At 38.4% G+C, this 18439-nt stretch overlaps 1 protein-coding gene across 2 annotated transcripts in view; it reads right to left on the bottom strand.

Annotated features, from left to right (window-relative positions):
• gria4a (glutamate receptor, ionotropic, AMPA 4a) overlaps positions 1-18439 on the bottom strand; it is a 98764-nt gene that overhangs the window by 20717 nt on the left and 59608 nt on the right. For both annotated transcript variants that reach the window (XM_062419787.1, XM_062419788.1), the window contains exons 11-13: positions 13145-13351; positions 9113-9328; positions 8359-8519 (exon numbers count right to left, since the gene is read on the bottom strand). In XM_062419787.1, the coding sequence (XP_062275771.1) occupies positions 8359-8519; positions 9113-9328; positions 13145-13351 (584 nt within the window). The remainder of the gene's footprint in view (positions 1-8358; positions 8520-9112; positions 9329-13144; positions 13352-18439) is intronic.

Raw genomic sequence — 18439 nt, 5'->3', positions numbered from 1 at the left:
GGTAATTCCCCCAGGCAAGGTCTGCGGCAATGCGGACATACAGAAAGTGTGCATAAAGGGCTCAAAATGTCTGTGAGAGAGCCCTCATGCACATGACAATTTGACTATGGGACAGTCGTAAGCGTCACACACTTAGCAGGAACATGGCTCAACATCCAAGAGTCCTAGAGTGTGGACATTGGGAATGGGCCTGTGTTTTGAAGACTGCAATCATGCACAATGAGTACATGGGCAGAGTGCATGCAGCTAGACAGGCTGATTGACCATCTAGTCATTTCATGCATGCGGAATGAAATCATTGGATGGACTTATTACAAGCCTGCAACAGCTACAGATACCAGATTTTTTTTCATTTTATTGTCAGGATTTAATTTATTGATAGCTGTTGGGATGTAAAGATACTTTCAAAAATAAACCCTTCTAAAATAATGCAGTGGGTGAGAGAGAATGAAAACCAAAGAGGGCAGTATTAACCCACATTTGGCCTTGTTTACTGGAGGTCAAGAGAAGGTGCTTGATTCAAATGAGACTGTGTATGAGAGCCTGCCTGCATCTGTGTGTGTGCACACATATCTAGCTGATGTACGAGTGCATTTTGTGTTCATGGGTGAGCTCTGAGAGTGACGCCCTTGATTTTTTTATGTCACATGTCTGTGTGAGTGTGCGCATGTGTTTATGGCAGCGTGAATGTGTACATCTCCTGCCTGTGTAGTTGTGTCGTGTGTGTTGGTATGCAACAGGCAACTCATTCTATAGTGGGTCATGTATCATCTATGATGGCCAACAGATTGCCTCGCGAATCCTCAGTGTGAAAGATTAATGGCATACTGTTCCTCTGTCTGTCTTGCACACACACTCTCACACACACACACACACACACACACTCACATTTCTGAACTGTACAGTTTCTTTTCATACAATGCTGTATGAAAAGAAACTACACAGTTCAGAAATATGAGTGTGTGTGTGTGTGTGTGTGTGTAAGAGAGAATGTGATCTTGAATGAACTACTAGAAGACAAAGATGGTATGACAGTAATCACAATCATCTAGACAGAAAAAAAACCTGTTGATGTAATGGCCCTAACAAAGACACAAACACAGAAAAAAATATGCCTGTGCACATTAAGATTAATCAACAGATTGATTGGTGGTGACACATCCAAACACACAAAGGCAATCAGAAAGGCAGACACAAACTACAACTGAGAGAGCTTGTGCTGAATTGTTGTGTATTTGTCATTGTTTGTCTGTTTTTGTGCACATCCAGTTTGTGTCCATTTATATTTCTACACCTTCATTCAAAAATGTCAATTTTAGTAACTTACTATATTATTTTTCTTAAAATGATTCAAAGTGCCCTGAAATAATTGAGGACACTTTGTACATTTCTACATAACAAGCATGAAAAGGGAAAAAAAAAAGTATTTACTTTCGACAGGAAAATGATACATATATACGACGGCGTATTAGGGCCATAGATGGAAAGAAAATAAATAAATACTGACCTGGAGGGGAAGGGTGGGGTAATATTTAGAGAAAAAAACTCAGAATCTCTGAGATTAAAGTAGTAAATTTATGAGAAAAAAACGTGGATATTCTTGACATTATAAAGAAATAAACTCCCAAATTTATGAGAAATACACTGTCTTTTCAAAATCTGGATGCTTAGGATGATATTGTGATTTGGGGCTTAGATATCAAGTATCTCCTTATTGCTAAACTCAACTGAAAAGTACAATTTGATCAGTTCTTCCACGGCAGGCATAATGCACAGCGAGCATTCTTCTCTCCAGTGATACAAAGTGAGGCCTATGTGACTGCTTGGCAAAATAAAATACTTTTTTTCCCGAGTTTGTTTCACGCAATTTTGTGACTTTAATCTCAGAAATCTCGAAAAATATTAACCCCCCCCCCCTCCTCCTCCAGGTCAGCATTTTATTATTATTATTATTTTTTTATTTTTATTTTTTTACATATATGGCCCTAAAGTTAAGTCTTCCCAAAAAAAATTCCAATTGGGGAGCAAAGAGGACACCAGTGACGTTGTAAGCGTTTTTGTAAGCTCCTGCTATATGAATGTGTAAAAAATGCACAATAAAGAACAGACAGACAATGAAAAATGCATATAAACAGAACGTGTTTTTTTCATATTGTCTTTTATATCTTTTATCTCTCTTGTATGGACTACAAGTGTAAAAATAATATGAATCGACAGACTAATTGAAGCAGGCAGAAAGACTAGGTGGAGGGAGAAGAAAGGGTGTGAAGGTGTGAAAGGAAATCAGATAAATAGATTTATAAATTAAAGCTTTGGTACATAATGAAAAGCAGAATAAAATAAAATGATAACAGGAATCATAAAAGTGAAGCAGGAGAGATTTGAGACAGCCAGAGAGAGAAACAGTGAGAAGATTATTCAGAGGATTTCTAAAAACTATTACTATTTCATGAACATAGTCAGTCAGTGCAACTTGATTCCAATCAGTGACTTAACACTAATCATTAATTACTCGGTAAGCTTCAGTGCCCAGTGCCCCACTGTAGTTAGTTAGTCATGCCATTAGCTGGATCTGTTGCCACCATTAACTATTCAGCACACCCACAGCCATTTACTCAATACTTACACATGACTCTCTCACATGCACATGCACATACAACACACACACACACACACACACACACACACACACACACACACACACACACACACACACACACACACACACACACACACACACACACACACACACACACACTAAGAGCTAAATGCAGAGAAGTGTACAAGTGCCCTCACCCAGCGGCAAACACACACACACACACACACACACACACACACACACACACACACTCAGAGCTAAATGCAGAGAAGTGTACAAGTGCCCTCACCCAGCGGCAAACACACACACACACACACACACACACACACACACACACACACACACACACACACACACACACACACACACACACACACACACACACACACACACACACACACACACACACACACACACACACAAAGGAGAAGAGAGCTGTAATTTCAGATGTTTATTGACAGAGACAGATCCAATTCCTCTGAGATCTTCACTGGTGATCAGTTTACCTCTCTCCCCTCTCCTGCACTCGCTCCCGGACCTCTCTCGGTGTACATTCTGTCACTTTTCTGCCATTTATTCATTTCCACTTTTTAAAAATTCTAGTCCCATCACCATACTGTCCATCACTATGTTCCCACCCTTTGTGCGGTGACCAGGCCAATCACTAACATTAAAAGCCCAATATCCTGGACTGAAAGATGACAGGTGGGTGTTGCAAATGGCTTCTCAAGGTCACACTGACAATGTGTGTGTGTGTGTGTGTGTGTGTGTGTGTGTGTGTGTGTGTGTGTCTGTGGGTGTGTGTGTGTGTGTGTGTGTGTGTGTGTGTGTGTGTGTGTGTGTGTGTGTGTGTGTGTGTGTGTGTGTGTGTGTGTACATGTCTTCATTTCTCCTGCCAGCCATTTCCATTTGCTTGTGTGGAAAAGGAGAAGGAATCACAAGCTGGTGTGTTTATACCTCCGAGAAAAAAGTGAATAGTTTGCTGTCATGAGCATCTGTGTACTATAATTTATAGCTATGGAAATGACAATTATTTTATTAACTAAGTTGATGATTTGCAGCAGGAACAGTTTATGAAATGTCCAGAGGAGAAGAGAACGAGAGAAGACGAACAAGAAGGGATGAAAAGATATAAGGATGTGAGACAGAAAGGAAAAAAGAGAATTAAAAGAAAGCAGAAGAACAGTGATAGACAGATATGCACAGTATAGATAGATAGATCAATAGATCGACAGAGCAAAAGAGAGGAGACAAAGTGAGAGTAGGAGAGTTCAATAGGAGTGTGTGTTGCACTGTTTCTCCCAGACTGCAGAGATGACTGCAGCAGGGAGAGAGGGACCCACACAGCATACCAATGGACCTATCGTACAATGGCAGCTCAATACAAAATGCACACTGGCTCACACACACACACATACACAGTGTACAAAGTCAAAACATCCAGTGTCTAACACATGGACCAGCTGACCAACAGATGCCTATGAAGGTTATAAGACAGAAGAGTATTGTACTTTTGAAAGGTAAACACAAAGACATTGCAAATAGCCAAACAGGCAGAGGGCAGTGCATATATAAAAAACACACACTCACACATAACCGTATACAATAGATAGGCAATAGTCTGTAAGAACACTTCTTCCCGTAGAGGCTGTCTCCGTCCACAGTAAATGTCAACCTCAATAGTCGGATCCCTGCTGACTAGCCAGAGACGACACAAGTGGCGGGATGGAGGAGAAGGAGCATAAAAACAGAACACGTATGAGCATCCCATGGTCAGCACAGACATTTGGAAGATGGAAAAAGAATATAATGTGTTGGAAAAAACTGCTGCCTCTGAAGGAATTGAGTTACTGCTGGTGTCTGTCAACTCACCAGTGATGAAGGGTGAAGTGGAAGTGACATTTGTCGCTGGGTGATATAAGAATAACGGACTGGATGCATTACGTAGAGATTTACAAACAAACAAATTCCACTCGGAAATGGAGCAGCTGACTCACTACAAAGCATGAAATTGTTTTCAGATATGTACAGAGATGTAAGTATGGGTGGCATAATTCATAATCTGTTCATACCAATTTATAATAATGATATTAACAATAATAAGGACCCAGTTAGTATCAGCTCAGTTGATGCATTTTTATTCAATGGATAAGACATGCAAACTGAATAAATAGGCCTAATCTTAAAATCAGTAATGTTTCATTTTTCACTGTTCCCATTTGATTAATGCTTTTATAAATTTTACTCGATCACGGAAGTAAACGGAACTAAAGCTCCATTACCTAAGACTTCAATGTAAATTACATCTGCCTTATTGACCTAAATCAACACACCACACAAAGGAATGTTATGCTCCGTAATTGAGACTCTGTGGATTTGATCTCTAAGTGGAACTCAAGTAGAGACACTGGTTACAAATGTTCTCAATACTCTATTATGAATTTTCCTTTATCAGTGGTTAAAATTGGTTCAGTGTGTCTCTTGTGCACATTGCTATGCCTCTTATAGATGGCAGGTAGATCTAAAAACATACACATATTTTCAATAACAAGCCATGATATATTCTTAAAGTAATATAAATAAATTAATAAAAAGTCAGTTATATTAGTTTGAAGAAAACTTAAAGAAGTGGCAACAGAAAATCTTGTGATGATGACTGGGAGGATGGAAAATTAAATGGCATGGTGATATGCATCTCCTTTTCAAAGGACACAATCTATTGTTTTTGCAGATCACAGTATCACAGTGGAAGCTCATCCATTCCCTGGTTTTATGGTAAAAAGCCTGGTCACTCAGTTAATTTAATGTTTTAATCAAAATTTAAACCAGGAAACATGTTACTATATATTATTATTACATCATATATTATTATATAATTAATATTTTATATTTGTTGCATAAGCATAAATTGACAATTTTGCTTTTCAGCTAGTCAGTTTATGTGAAATGGCTGAATTATCATGTAAATACAAGGTATGGTGAATGTTGCTGTCTAGACATGTCATTCAAGCCTCATCACTCCCTGTAGTGTACACTTAAATCTGCACTTAGAGAGATTAGGGTGTGACGATCACACATTTCCCCATTTTCAGGTTCCTTCCATATAATCAGTGACTACAGGTGGATTCTGGGGTGGAGTTGAGGTTGATTAAATGCTATAAGCAAACAGCAGTGGTGATGATGCACTGATGCCCATGATGGGAACTGTAGCTGCATCAGTTTAGGAAGAACAAAAGAGCAGAGCATGACAGATTAAATAGACTGCCGTTTTCCAAGGAGTGCTGGATATGTGTGAGCAAAGAAAGGAGTAAAAAATACTTGCACACATTGTATGGAGTGACCTATGGCATAGGATGCATAGGTGGTTGCCTAGGGCACCATATAAGGAAGGCAGCAACAAATATTAGACATCTTTTTTTGTTGGCTTTTTTCTTAGCAACAGGTGTGCTTGCTTGTATACAGCTTTTGAAAATACACGTGTTCTCCTTGTTTTGTTTTTTTTCTTTTTCAATGAAATTAAGTAGGCGTGTGCTCAGTAACAAAACCTCAGTGGGGTAGGTGCTGGATACAAAAAAAAATAAAAAAAATTAAACTACACATGCAGAGTACCTGCACACTCGATCATAACTCTTTGCCATACAAATCAAATGCATATGTGATTTGTAAGGCAAAGGCCAATGGGGGAGCCAGTAATTGTATTAGGGGTGGCTGTGGCCCCTCCTGGCAAACCCTTGGTGGTGCCATTGTGTCTGGGCTGGAGGTAGACTACCATTGTTGCACTTCCTTTAAGTGCTAGGTCATTTTTGAAGTTCTAGGACTTTTTTTGCATTCTTTGGGGGGATTCCAATCTAAAATCTCAGCAAGGGCACTGACATAGTGAAGGCCAGCCGTTAGTCACATGTCCTCTAGAAAGACCATCAATCACCACTCTCTAAATGAATGCTAACTTTGGCACTTTCTCATTTTGCAAATCCCTACTGTATCCTGCTGTTTGTTCCTGCCTTTCACTCTATTTTTCCACACAACCTTCTCTTCCTCTTTTGGAAGCAGAAATTCAACTTATGCAAGCTCATATGCCTCTATATTGTGAATATGACAATTAAGTTCCATGCACCTTTAAATCTGCAACATATTTCATTCAATCTGTTTATTTCGTGAATCCAAAATTGTGCTACATGAGATATCACTTGAAATTTACATGATATAATTATGACCTGCCTTTTGAGGAAGTTTACACTAGAACTTCTTTTACCTGAAATAGGGGAAGGTGAAATAAGAAAAAAGTATATAAGTGAAAGCTTATTCTTTGTAAGAATATAATCTGGCATTTATGACTGCAGTAATCCTGCCCTTTAGAGGAGTTGTGCTGTATTGGAAGTGACAGGACCGGGTGATTTATACTGGCTTCATGTTAAGTCTCACATTATCGCTATGACAGCTGTAGCTTATGTGCACAGATCTATAACAAGGCCTACAAGTGATGGAGAGCTCTGCATGTGTGTGTTAGATTGTTGTGAAAGTGCACACTGGGTGTTTTTCTGCATGTGTGTGTAAGCAAAGTCAGTGTGTCTCTGTGTGTATGTGTTTTTGTGTGTATTCTTGTGCACATTCTGTGTGTTTGTGCTTGTGAATGTGGGCGCATACAGCTGGTGTGATGGTTTTCCACCTTGTGTGTTAGGGCTAGAATTGGCCTGTCAGTCACAGTAAAGTGGGGAGGAGTGGGAGACGACAGGTGTCGGGGAGTGGGGACAGAGGAAAAAGAGAGGGAGTGTGCAAAGAGATGAAAGACAGAATGAAAGAGAATGGCAGAGGAGCGAAAGAGGAGGAAGAAAGTGAAGTTTGGTCCCCTGGTGTATAACTTTTGTCTTTTCCCAAAAGTGAAATGCTAATGGGAATGCAGTGGAAATGTTTAGAGATACTAGATATAAAACTAAGTTTGAAAGCAGATGAAAAGACAGATTAAATGATTGACAGACGCTATTTCTTAGAAAAGGCGGGTAAAGGTAAAATCAGAAATTGTGAATATTCATCCTTGTCCTAAAGCGCAGTACTGACCATTTTGTTTCCACCTTTATAAGTGTGTTGTGTCCATTGATGTACACATTAATGTTGCAAACACACATATTTTGCTGAACCAGTCACACATAGTTCTTCGCGATACTCATCGTCTATCACTCTTTCCTATCGTTTGTTTTGGTGTGAAGCTCTCCCTGCTGTTCCTTCTCTTTTCAGATTTGCTCCCTAAAGGTCTTGAGGATGACGGCCATGAATATTTCACTAAACTGCATTCTCAGGTTATCAATAATAAAATGCCATATTCTTATAAATATTCTAAAAATACAGCTGGACTCTGCCTCTCTGCATTAAAAATTCATACACACCTAGCAAACTGCTAAATCTTCCACCATAGCACTCCCATATGGACATGACCACTGGACTGTGTGCAGGTGTTTTCTTCACACTTTTATGCTTTTTTGTGTACATGTCTGTGTTTGTATTCCCAACATACTGTAACACACAATGTCTTGGATTAGCAGTCCAGTTCAGTGCTTAAGCGAAAAAAAGTGCAAAGAGGGGTGATTCACAGTCAACGGTCTGAATCACGACAGCCTAATACGACAGTAGTCTGACATTACAGACAGTTAGACACACACATCCTGCATACAGACTCAAATACTATCTCTTAACCTTTCAGTCTGACGCATGCTTGTACACAGATGCACTCTGTTGGTCTCACACACTTAATTTCTCTCCCTCACCGTGGCGAGATGTCGCAGCCCTGTTGCATGAATGCTCCCAGTGAGAACCAGAGAGAGTTGAAGATGCCGAACTCATTTGGAGGTTGGTCAGTGGGGCCTTGCTCCGCGGTGCCCTCCTCTGGTTCCTCAGCATGCCACTCATACGGACTGAAGCGGCTCACCTGACGCAGCAGAAGAAAAAAAACATCGTCATTTGAAGGACCATGAAGGAGAAAAATCAACAAAACTAATCTTTGGAACATCAATGCATTACAATTTAATTCCGATAAAAAACTGAACTAAATACACAAAGGGAGATATGTATGACAAATTGTACAAGTACAATGTTGGAGGGTAATTTTTTCTGACTGATACAGAAAAGGAAATGTTTCTTTGAATATGCATTAATGTCTGTGTGATAAGAATCATGCCTATTTAATCAATCCTGTCAACATGAACGTGCATATTTTAAATATCCTGCAATATGTATTTGCATGAACTGTATACACAGCTGTCTGTGACCATATCTCTGTCCATATAGGATGCCTGTGTGTATTTAGTGTTGCTTTTTTTTTGCACAGAAATGTTCTACAACAATGTAAAAGACATTTAAGACCAGACACACGTAAGTGGTAGCCTGCTGCTTCACATATTTTCTAGAGTGTAAATCTAAATAAGAGATCTGTTCTATCATCTCTAAACCCAAGCCCCTCAAATCTCTTCCAAGTGTTACAGCCTTTCAAGTGTTGCCTTTTTTTAAAATCTCATCACTCACCAAAAACAGCACAACACTGACTCCAATGTAAGCGAACACTATGCACATCCAGATCTCGTAGGCCAGTGGGTCCAGGAAAGAGAAAACACCTGGTTTTGACTTCTGGGGCTTCTTGATCATGATGGAGATTCCCAGTGACATGAAAGGCTTTGAGAAGTCGATAACCTCTTCTCTCACTAGGGTGATGGTCAGTGGGGCCACGGCAATTTCTGCTTTCTGCAAATAAGAGGTGTTGTTCAGAAAAGTATGTGTTGAGTGTACTCAAATTGTAATGCAATCATTTGAAAGGACTATATTTAAAATAAGTGAGTGATGGTAAACAGGTTGTTTGTAATCTCCATTTTTTGCAGCTGGTATCTGAAGAGAAAGATAAAATAAGGAGAGGGAGGCAATTGAAGCATAAGGAACAGGTTAAATAGACAATCACAGTAAATGATCAGTGTATTTTGAAGCAGGAGCATGATTCTTTATTCTTCATGTGGATCCTCATTAGCTTCCACAAAATAGTCACTAATCCTCCAGGGAGTTCACACAAAAACAACAACAACAACAATAAAAACCGACAATAATTCAAATCACACTGTCAATATCAATAAAACAAAAAAGTTAAAACAAGCCAAATATAAAGATCAGGAAAAATCACAAAAATACAACAACACAAAGAAAATAATCAAAGGTTCTGAAACAGCAAGAAACACAATAACATCTATGTGAGAAAAGTTTTGTTTGAGTAACTTTTTAAAAGAAAATCCACTTTTGGTAGTCTCTTAAAAGATCAGTTCTGAATTGTGCTCACTTGATGTGTATCACCCCCCCCCCCCCCCCCCCCAAAAAAAAAACAAAAAAAACAAACACAAACAACATATAATAGTTTTTCCACAAAAGACGTGTGGTGTATCATTCCAAATCATACTTTAAATGAATAACAGAAGACAATATTTTTAATTGAGCCTCCACAGTTAGCCATGATAATCACTTATGCATCTCACTCACATTAGCAGAGAGAATTGCATTACATAAGTTTTTGTTTTAAATATTCTTTCTTCTTGTTTTATTTAACATGGCAACCTTATTTATCAGTTTACAAGAAAGACTTTAATCTAAGAAACACCCTGATTTAGCACCTATATTTGCTTTGTTACTTTGAAGCGTTGAAGATCTGAACTCATTATCAAGTCATGGTGTACTTCTTCCCTCTACAGACCTTTTTCTAAGTCTCATCCACCCACCTCATTAATTTATCCTTTTTTTTCAAAGCAATCATTCATTTGTTAATGATGTTAAAGATTTTAAGTGGTCTGATGTATGTCAGGAAAATGATGCAATAGGTACATCATTTTCCTGACATACATCAGATCCAAGTTTTTAACATAATTAAATCTGCATTAAATATTTCATATGACTTGCAGTAAACAATCCTAACCCCAGACTTTACTTGGGTATTTCTTAAAGTAATCAAATTATGTTCATTGCTTCCCACTGCCACTCATGCTGCCTATGAACACAGAGTCACAACCTGGGTCAGATTGCAAGCACCTGCCAGAGAAATCAACTGCTTATGTAGTGGACACAAACAGTCAATATTCAGATCCCAAAGGAGAAAGATATCCTTACTTTCATCTGTCACTATATCTAGATTTTCACATATTCTATCCAAATACTTCAAATTAGAACTGGGTGGCCTATGACAACAACCGACTAGTATAGGCTAACAATATGGAAGGTGAATCTGTAGCTATATAACCTCAATGTCAGTACTCGTAATATCTTTCCTTAGCACAACTCAAAATGTGCACCTGAACATAAAATGCAACTCAACCACCATATTTGTCCCTGTGTCTTCACCTATCTTCCAGAGCCAGCTCAGAATCGTTTCTGACAGTGTTTTTTTTAACTTCATAACACAAATGTAGAAAAACTGAACCTTGAAGAGCTTTAAGCTGTTGATTGAGATTGTCCACTCCCTGTGCATGATGACCAGCTTATCACACTTCAGGCTGGTTTTATCACCTCTTTCTTTGGCAGCGTTCAGCAAGGGCAACAGTTCTCTCCTCCTCAGTTGCACAGCTTTTGATACATCTTCATTTATATAGATTTTTTTTGGCCTTTAATCTCTTGGCAGAAGAAAGGATACTCTGTCTTTAAAGTGCAAATGTTTTACAACAATTTTCCTAGGCCTCCCTCCCTCCTGGTACTGATCAATAACCATATTTATGCCATTTAGTCCCAGGTTGCTTGAGAGTATTTGGCAAACCTTCTTCTCTAATTCACACCAGTTCCCTCCTTTCTCGTCTGCAATTCCATCTATTAAGATGTTTGTCCTCCTGCACTGATTTTAAGTGTTTTTCCAGCTTGGTAAACATTTCATCCATTTCCTGCTTCATTATGTTGTTTTCAAATGACTAGACCCCTTTCTCCTCTCTTCAGACTTATCTTGTGTGAATTGAAAGCTGGTCTTCACTAATAACGCCACACATGATCAGCTGAATAAAGCATTTAAAGTTTTCCCTGCTGCTGAGGTAATGTCTCTATGTAAAACTTTCTCTGCTGTTCCAATAAGAGAAAGGGTTGAAAGAGACAGGTAAGAGAGAGGGAAAACAGTAGTAGAATGACAGAGCAGTAATTTGTACGCAAGCATGACAGCAACACTGCCAGAATATAAAGTAGTGAGCAAGGTCTCACAAACATTTGCATGCACACACACACACACACACACACACACACACACACACACACACACACACACACACACACACACACACACACACACACATACACACACACTCAAAATCTGTCAAAACTGAGTAGAAAACTTTAGCACAATGGGCATCTGTAACATCTGCAGTCTTAACTGAAATACATAATGGCCGCATATTAAACAATAAGCTCTACGAGGAGCGAATATGTTACAATGCGAGGATAATGAACGAGAAAAGAAAGGCAAGGAAATCAGAAGAGACATGGAATAAAACCAAAGGAGGGGAGGGCAGAGGTGTATCAAAACCAGACAATGCACCACAGACTGAGAGATGAAATTAGAAGGCAGGAGACGAGAAATATACAACATGAAAGAAAAGAAAGCCACTGAGATAAACAGTGAATAAGGGACACAATGATATAAAAGCAACCGAGAAGTGAACTAGGGGACAAAGTGCTGAAATCCTACAAATGGATTTCTTCTGCATGGTAGAAGAAAGGACTGCCAGTGTTTGGAACAAATCAAACATGATTAGTCAATGCGGCGGTTCTGCTGTGTCACCTTCCACTACGGATTCTGGAGTCTAATTAATTCTGTCGCTGTTCTGCAGCAACGTCTCCACTTTCAGTCTTCCGCAAAGTGACGACTGACATTGTCTCCTGCATGTTGATAAAGTTTGAAAAGAAAGCAATGTGAAATTTCTGACTGTGGATGGGTGTAAATGGCATAATTAGCCAGCTTGCCAAATTCTTAAAAGAATAAGTGAACCATTCAAGACCAAGCATCTTGGCAGGAGACACAGAATATTTCATATATATCTTCAAATATTTCTCAGGTATTGCACGATGGCCCATGGAGTCACAATAGCAGGAGCACATGATGAAATCTACTGTACAAACTTTATGAAGAGTCCAATGTTAAAGTTTTGTTAAGACCGCATAAGAAAAGCTTTCCATAATTTGTGTTGATGTTATACTGGATTGCATTACACTACCTTGTTCATTGTAAATTGTCATTATGAAGTAATCTGTAGAGAATACAATAATTATTATTCTTTGTCATTGACAAAACATCCAGATTAATCTAATTTTCAACTACATTATTACATTTTGTAGTGTTGAAAACATAGGCTGACTAATTGATTGGTCAATATACAGAAAATTAAATAACTTTTTTTATATTACTTAATTGAATTGATTGATTATCTTTGGATTTTTTGGCTGCTGGTTAGAACAAACAAGACATTTGAAGGCTGCATCTTTTCATCTAGAACATTTTTTGTTGTCTTCCCCATTTTTGATCTGAATATCTGGATATGATCCGTCCATTCTTACCCCGTACACAAGCTCTCCGACCATGCCGTTCCATATTTTCGTCTCTGGATCCCTGGCTCCATATTTCCCATCCGGAACGATAGAGATCTTGTATTTGATTCCGATATGTTTGGCAATCTCTGAGGCCAGGTCCACACAGTATCCTTCAAACTGGTCATTGCCTTCATATAACTCCCAGTTCTTCTTCAGCATCACATAGGGACCCTCCTACAAAACCAGCATAAGGGGAGAGAGACACAGCTGTTTGGATTAACGTGACAGCACTTATGATCAAAATAGGGTAAATGACAGCTTGACAGGCTTGTTGTGAAAATTGTTTTTTCACAAATGAAACTGGAAACAGGCCTATATATAATCATAACATTAAATTGTAACATACTGTACGTGCACATTATTATGAGAGGCATATTTTACCACACTTGTATGATGATGATGGCAAACTGAAAAGTCAAATAATATTATGTATATCCACATTCTTTCAAACTATTTAAAGAGATAGATGTCTCACAGACTAATCATATTGTCAGGAAAACCCAACAACCTACAACCCCCCCAAAAAACCCCCAAAACAAAGCAGTTTATAAAAAACAGAGTTTACAAAAAGGGTAAAATATTACAGTTGTTTAAAAAAAAAAGCCATATCCGTAAAAGATGTTTAGTATCTTATGTTTATGACTTCTCTGTGCCTTGTTTTATGCCCTCGTCTGACTCTATACGCCAGGTCCTGTATCTGACTCAGTAACACTAATGCTGAGAAGAGAGAAATGTATGAGAGGGGGAAAATGAGGGGAAGAAAAAAAAGATATTACAATGCTGCTTTGGTAATGTGTTGTAAGAGGTAAAGTGAAATTTGTGCATGCAGTTAACAAAGATGAAAGCAAAGACAGTCTAATGCTCTCTACGGAGATAGTGGGTGTGTTTTACCGGCATGTATTACTGTAGGAATGACGCACACACAAACACACTCATATGACCGCAGAGAAGCTTCCACTCAGCTAGAGTATCCGCACAGATAGGAAACACACGCAGATGTTTGAGTGACAGCGCATCCATCAGGAGCAGTGAGTTATGGTATTATGCCTGAGGCTACTCACCCTGTAATCCAACTGAAACCAAGCCTATTAAAATGCTATCAAACCTCTTTTAATCAAAGATTAATCTCATCTAATTAATCAAACAGCCTTTTTATAATATCCAACACTCCCTAGCTATGAAACGGTTTATGAAGATCATAAAACACAATAAAAAAATGATAACATATATTTGAATATAATTCTTCATTCAGCACATTTTTTCACACTGGCAATAAGTACAGTTTAATCAAACATTTTAGACCGACGTGTTTTTAAAACTGGTCAAATGAGCAATGAAATCAGGGCGAGACAGAATTGGATGCAACTGACAGAACAATTCAATCAATTCAATCCAGGATATTGAATTACATTGAAAGCAGGAAAAAGGGATTTAAACAAATCTTACAATGGAAACAATAAAGCCTACAAACAAAACCCCTAAAGTGAAGCTGGATTTATGAATTGATTCTCTTTCTTTTGAGTAAACAATGAGATTAAAACACCAGCCAGTACCACAGTAGTGATTTTGTATAGGAAAAAATATGGAAAATAATATTTTTATGAGTAAATGATGTACTTAAATGTATGTAAGTGTATTTTTCTAAACCAGAAATGGAGGTCGTTAACTTCTAGTAACTAGGTTTTCTTCCTGTTTTATAGTTTGTAAATGTCAAAGTGTACTTTCCAGCAGTCGGCAAAACTAGTCTTTGGTATGTGCATATTTCCATTCCTTTGTACATAAACAAACAGCATTAAATATAAAAAATACAGTGGGAGTAGTGTGTTAGATTTGCATATGGACCATAGACAACACACACTTTAAAACAAACAAAAAAACACCCCAAGCTTTGCATCATCATGTTTTTATCAGACCATTATTCAGTCATCAGTGTAAGATTTATTACAATAGAAAAACCAACCACACACACACTCAGCTCTTAATTTATGCTGAACATTTTACCCTTTTATCAACATCAACATCATCATCAAAATGAGTAGATAAAGCCCCATTGTGCTCAGTGTCAGAACATACAAAAAATGTTTATCGTAAAATGTCATTATTAGAGACATTAGCAAGTCCTGGGGCGCTCATTCCATTGACTCAACATGAATCCTAATAGTAATGAACAGCAAAACAGTTTCAATGTTGTCTCTAAAAGATCAGCACAGCCATTGAGACTACTCAGTAATAGTGATTTATATTGTTCACATCATTATGTAATGCAAACTACTGACATTGTTTAATATAATTCCATTACTACATTCATTACATTACACTGACTGTTCATTACTTACAAACCTGATGGTTTCCAACATTATGTGATTTTACCTTCAGTTCTGGCTCACTTCAGTCACTTCAAAATAATATTGACAGGAATGTGGCGATAAAGTTTGTGAGGTAACATGAGTATGAGGGATTGTTTTGTGGCAGAGATTATTTGATCCATTTTTCATCCTAACCCTAACCCTAACACATTTGAACTCACACATGAAGATTAAACGTCTACAAAATCAAATAAAACAGACTTTATAGTAAGAGAATATTTAACCAAGTGAAAATGTTTAAATCATTACAAATCATTAAAACAGACTGGTTTTGGATACAGTGAAACACTTATTCAAGAACCTCAACCATTAAATTGAGATCAGAGTCTTATCAGGAACTGTCCCTCGGAAAGTTTTCATCACTTTTCATCTTAAATCATTGATTCTCAAGGAAAATCGTTTACTTAATTTGTGTTAACAAGGACAAAGTAACCATCTCATGTGCCTCCAACACATTACCCTCAGGTTTATCATGTGTTTATCAAGGCCTATTTTCCTGAGTTAATTTGGTATTATGTAAGCAACTATACATAAACACACACACACACACACACACGCACACACACACACACACACCAAGTGGGAGCTCTGCCAACAGTGGCAATGTTTCACTTTAGTCTCCTTAAGGTTTGTTATCAGTATGCCCCAGACACCTTTGTCTTGGTGTGAAGGTAGTAACGCCAGTGTGTGTGTGTGTGTGTGTGTGTGTGTGTGTGTGTGTGTGTGTGTGTGTGTGTGTGTGTGTGTGTGTGTGTTCACAGCTGGGAAGGTAGCATCATGTTTGGGTGTTGCCTAATGTGACATCATGAGTCATACCAGGATATTGAAAGAAAGGGAATGTGAAAAGGGGGGGGGGGGGGGGGAGTGAGATCGAAGAAATGGGAGCAAAGATCAGGAAGTTGAATGGAATAGAAGGAGAGAACTTGGGAAAGAGAAACAAGGGGAAATAAGTATGATGATAGGGGATGTGGGGTATATTGGCTCTATGAAACTACAGAGGAAAGATGAAGAGGCAGATCAGAATACAAACAGAGATAGCTACAGGGAGAATGAAGATAGATAGAAACAGAAAGTAGGAACGTGTGAAGGAGAGATAAAGAGAAAGACAGAATATGACAAAGTGAAAAATGGAGAGGAAGAGAGACAAAATGAGAGATGGGATGGGCTGAAAAGACGGACATAAAGCAAAGCAAAATTGGTGGGTAAAAGAGGGAGAACAGCTTTGTAGAAGCAAATGGTTCGCACTGATAAGACATGAAACACTTCACGTTGGAGCCAAAAAGGCAGACAGGACTTGCTATGTAAGCCAGTTAGCCAGCCAGTGAAAGAGACAGGCACCCAACTGGACAGTCACCTAAGTGTCCGGTCACTCACTCAGTCTGCCAACCGAATGCTCAATCAGTTCAGCATTTCAAAAGCCAGACTGTCACGTAACGAATTAGGTAACTATTAAGAGATTTAATCAGCCTGCGAGCCATCCATTCGAATGGCCAGAGAGGCAGTCTGTTAGTCATAGACTGTTTCAGTCTTTCAGTTGGTCAATCAATCCATTCATTAATTAACTACTGCAATTACAGTACATAATCATCTACCCAGTCACATATTTGGCCGGTGAGTCAGCATGATTATCTACAAGCTACTCAGCCAGAAAAAGAGCAAAGCAGCTCAGCAGTCAGTCGTTCAGTGACCAGTTGACGGTCAGTCAGCCATTTGGTTTGTCACCAAGTCAATCTGCCAGTTCTAACAAGCTTTTTTCACCTATGTTGTCAGCAAGCCACATTTCTACAAAGACTGTCACAAGTCAGACAGATGCTAAGTGCGTCACTCCCCCAGGTAATTAATCAATCAGCTAAAAAAAAAACTGGCAGTCAGTCAGACATGTCACAGAGTCACCAGCTAGTCAGCCAGCACTTTATTTTATTATATATTTTTCCAGGGTCAACATTTTCAGAAATGTTTATAATAACATAATTACTTCACCTGGCTCAGGTCAGTTTCCCACCTGCAGCACTTTGAACACCCTGCATCTCCTTACTTGTCCTGATAAAAAGCCTCTTGGGATTAAAAACACTCAGCTCTCAGTTATAAACACACCATGAGAGTCTTTCTTCAGCACTCTGTTTGCCGTCCCTGAGTACTGAGTGAATAAGTGTATTGTTCATTTTAATAACATTGGCCGACCTCAATCCATCACCAAGTATCAAATGTATCAAATACATAAAGAGGGAAATTCAGGTCAAATATATATTTATAACCTAATAATAAATATTTAAATATTAAACATACAAACTCCAAAAGGAGTGCGTTTTTGGATGTTACAGTGAGCTAAGGCCAAGAATAAAAAAAAGCATTAATAAAAGATTGTCATGTCATCAGGGGCTACTGTATGTTATAAGTAACAAGCACAGCAGGTGCACACTCATAAAGGCAAAGGCCACCAGGCTTAACAATCAGTCCACATTGATGCACTTATGTTGCACGCACAGGCTGTTTGTGTAAATCTGTAAGAGTGTGTATTCATGTGGTTCTTATTGTGTGAAGGCTTAAGAGCTTATACGTATGAATGACCCACATAGCAGCAGGTATGTTGGTGAATGGGTACACATATCACTTTTCATTTGTCAGTTGGATGGTGATAATGCCACCACAGTGTACGTTAAGTCAAAGCTGCATTTTTCAGTTTCTGCAACATGCTACACTTTTCACACATAAAAAAAGCAAATACAATGCCAATAAGAGCGTAACATAATTAACCAGTTGAAAACTAAATCATTTTGTTATTTCAATTTCAAGTTGTTGTCTCTTGACAGACAAAACCTTAGTGCTGAATATTCCAAAATAAAAGAATAGAAAACATTTTAACTTTACGTTTTCATTCGGGTGTAGACTGTCATAC

Source organism: Scomber scombrus, chromosome 5 (genome assembly GCF_963691925.1).
Source record: "Scomber scombrus chromosome 5, fScoSco1.1, whole genome shotgun sequence".
Classification (NCBI taxonomy): Eukaryota; Metazoa; Chordata; class Actinopteri; order Scombriformes; family Scombridae; genus Scomber; species Scomber scombrus.
The sequence above is the reverse complement of the archived record's forward strand: the minus strand, read 5'-3'. Positions and strand labels throughout refer to the sequence as shown.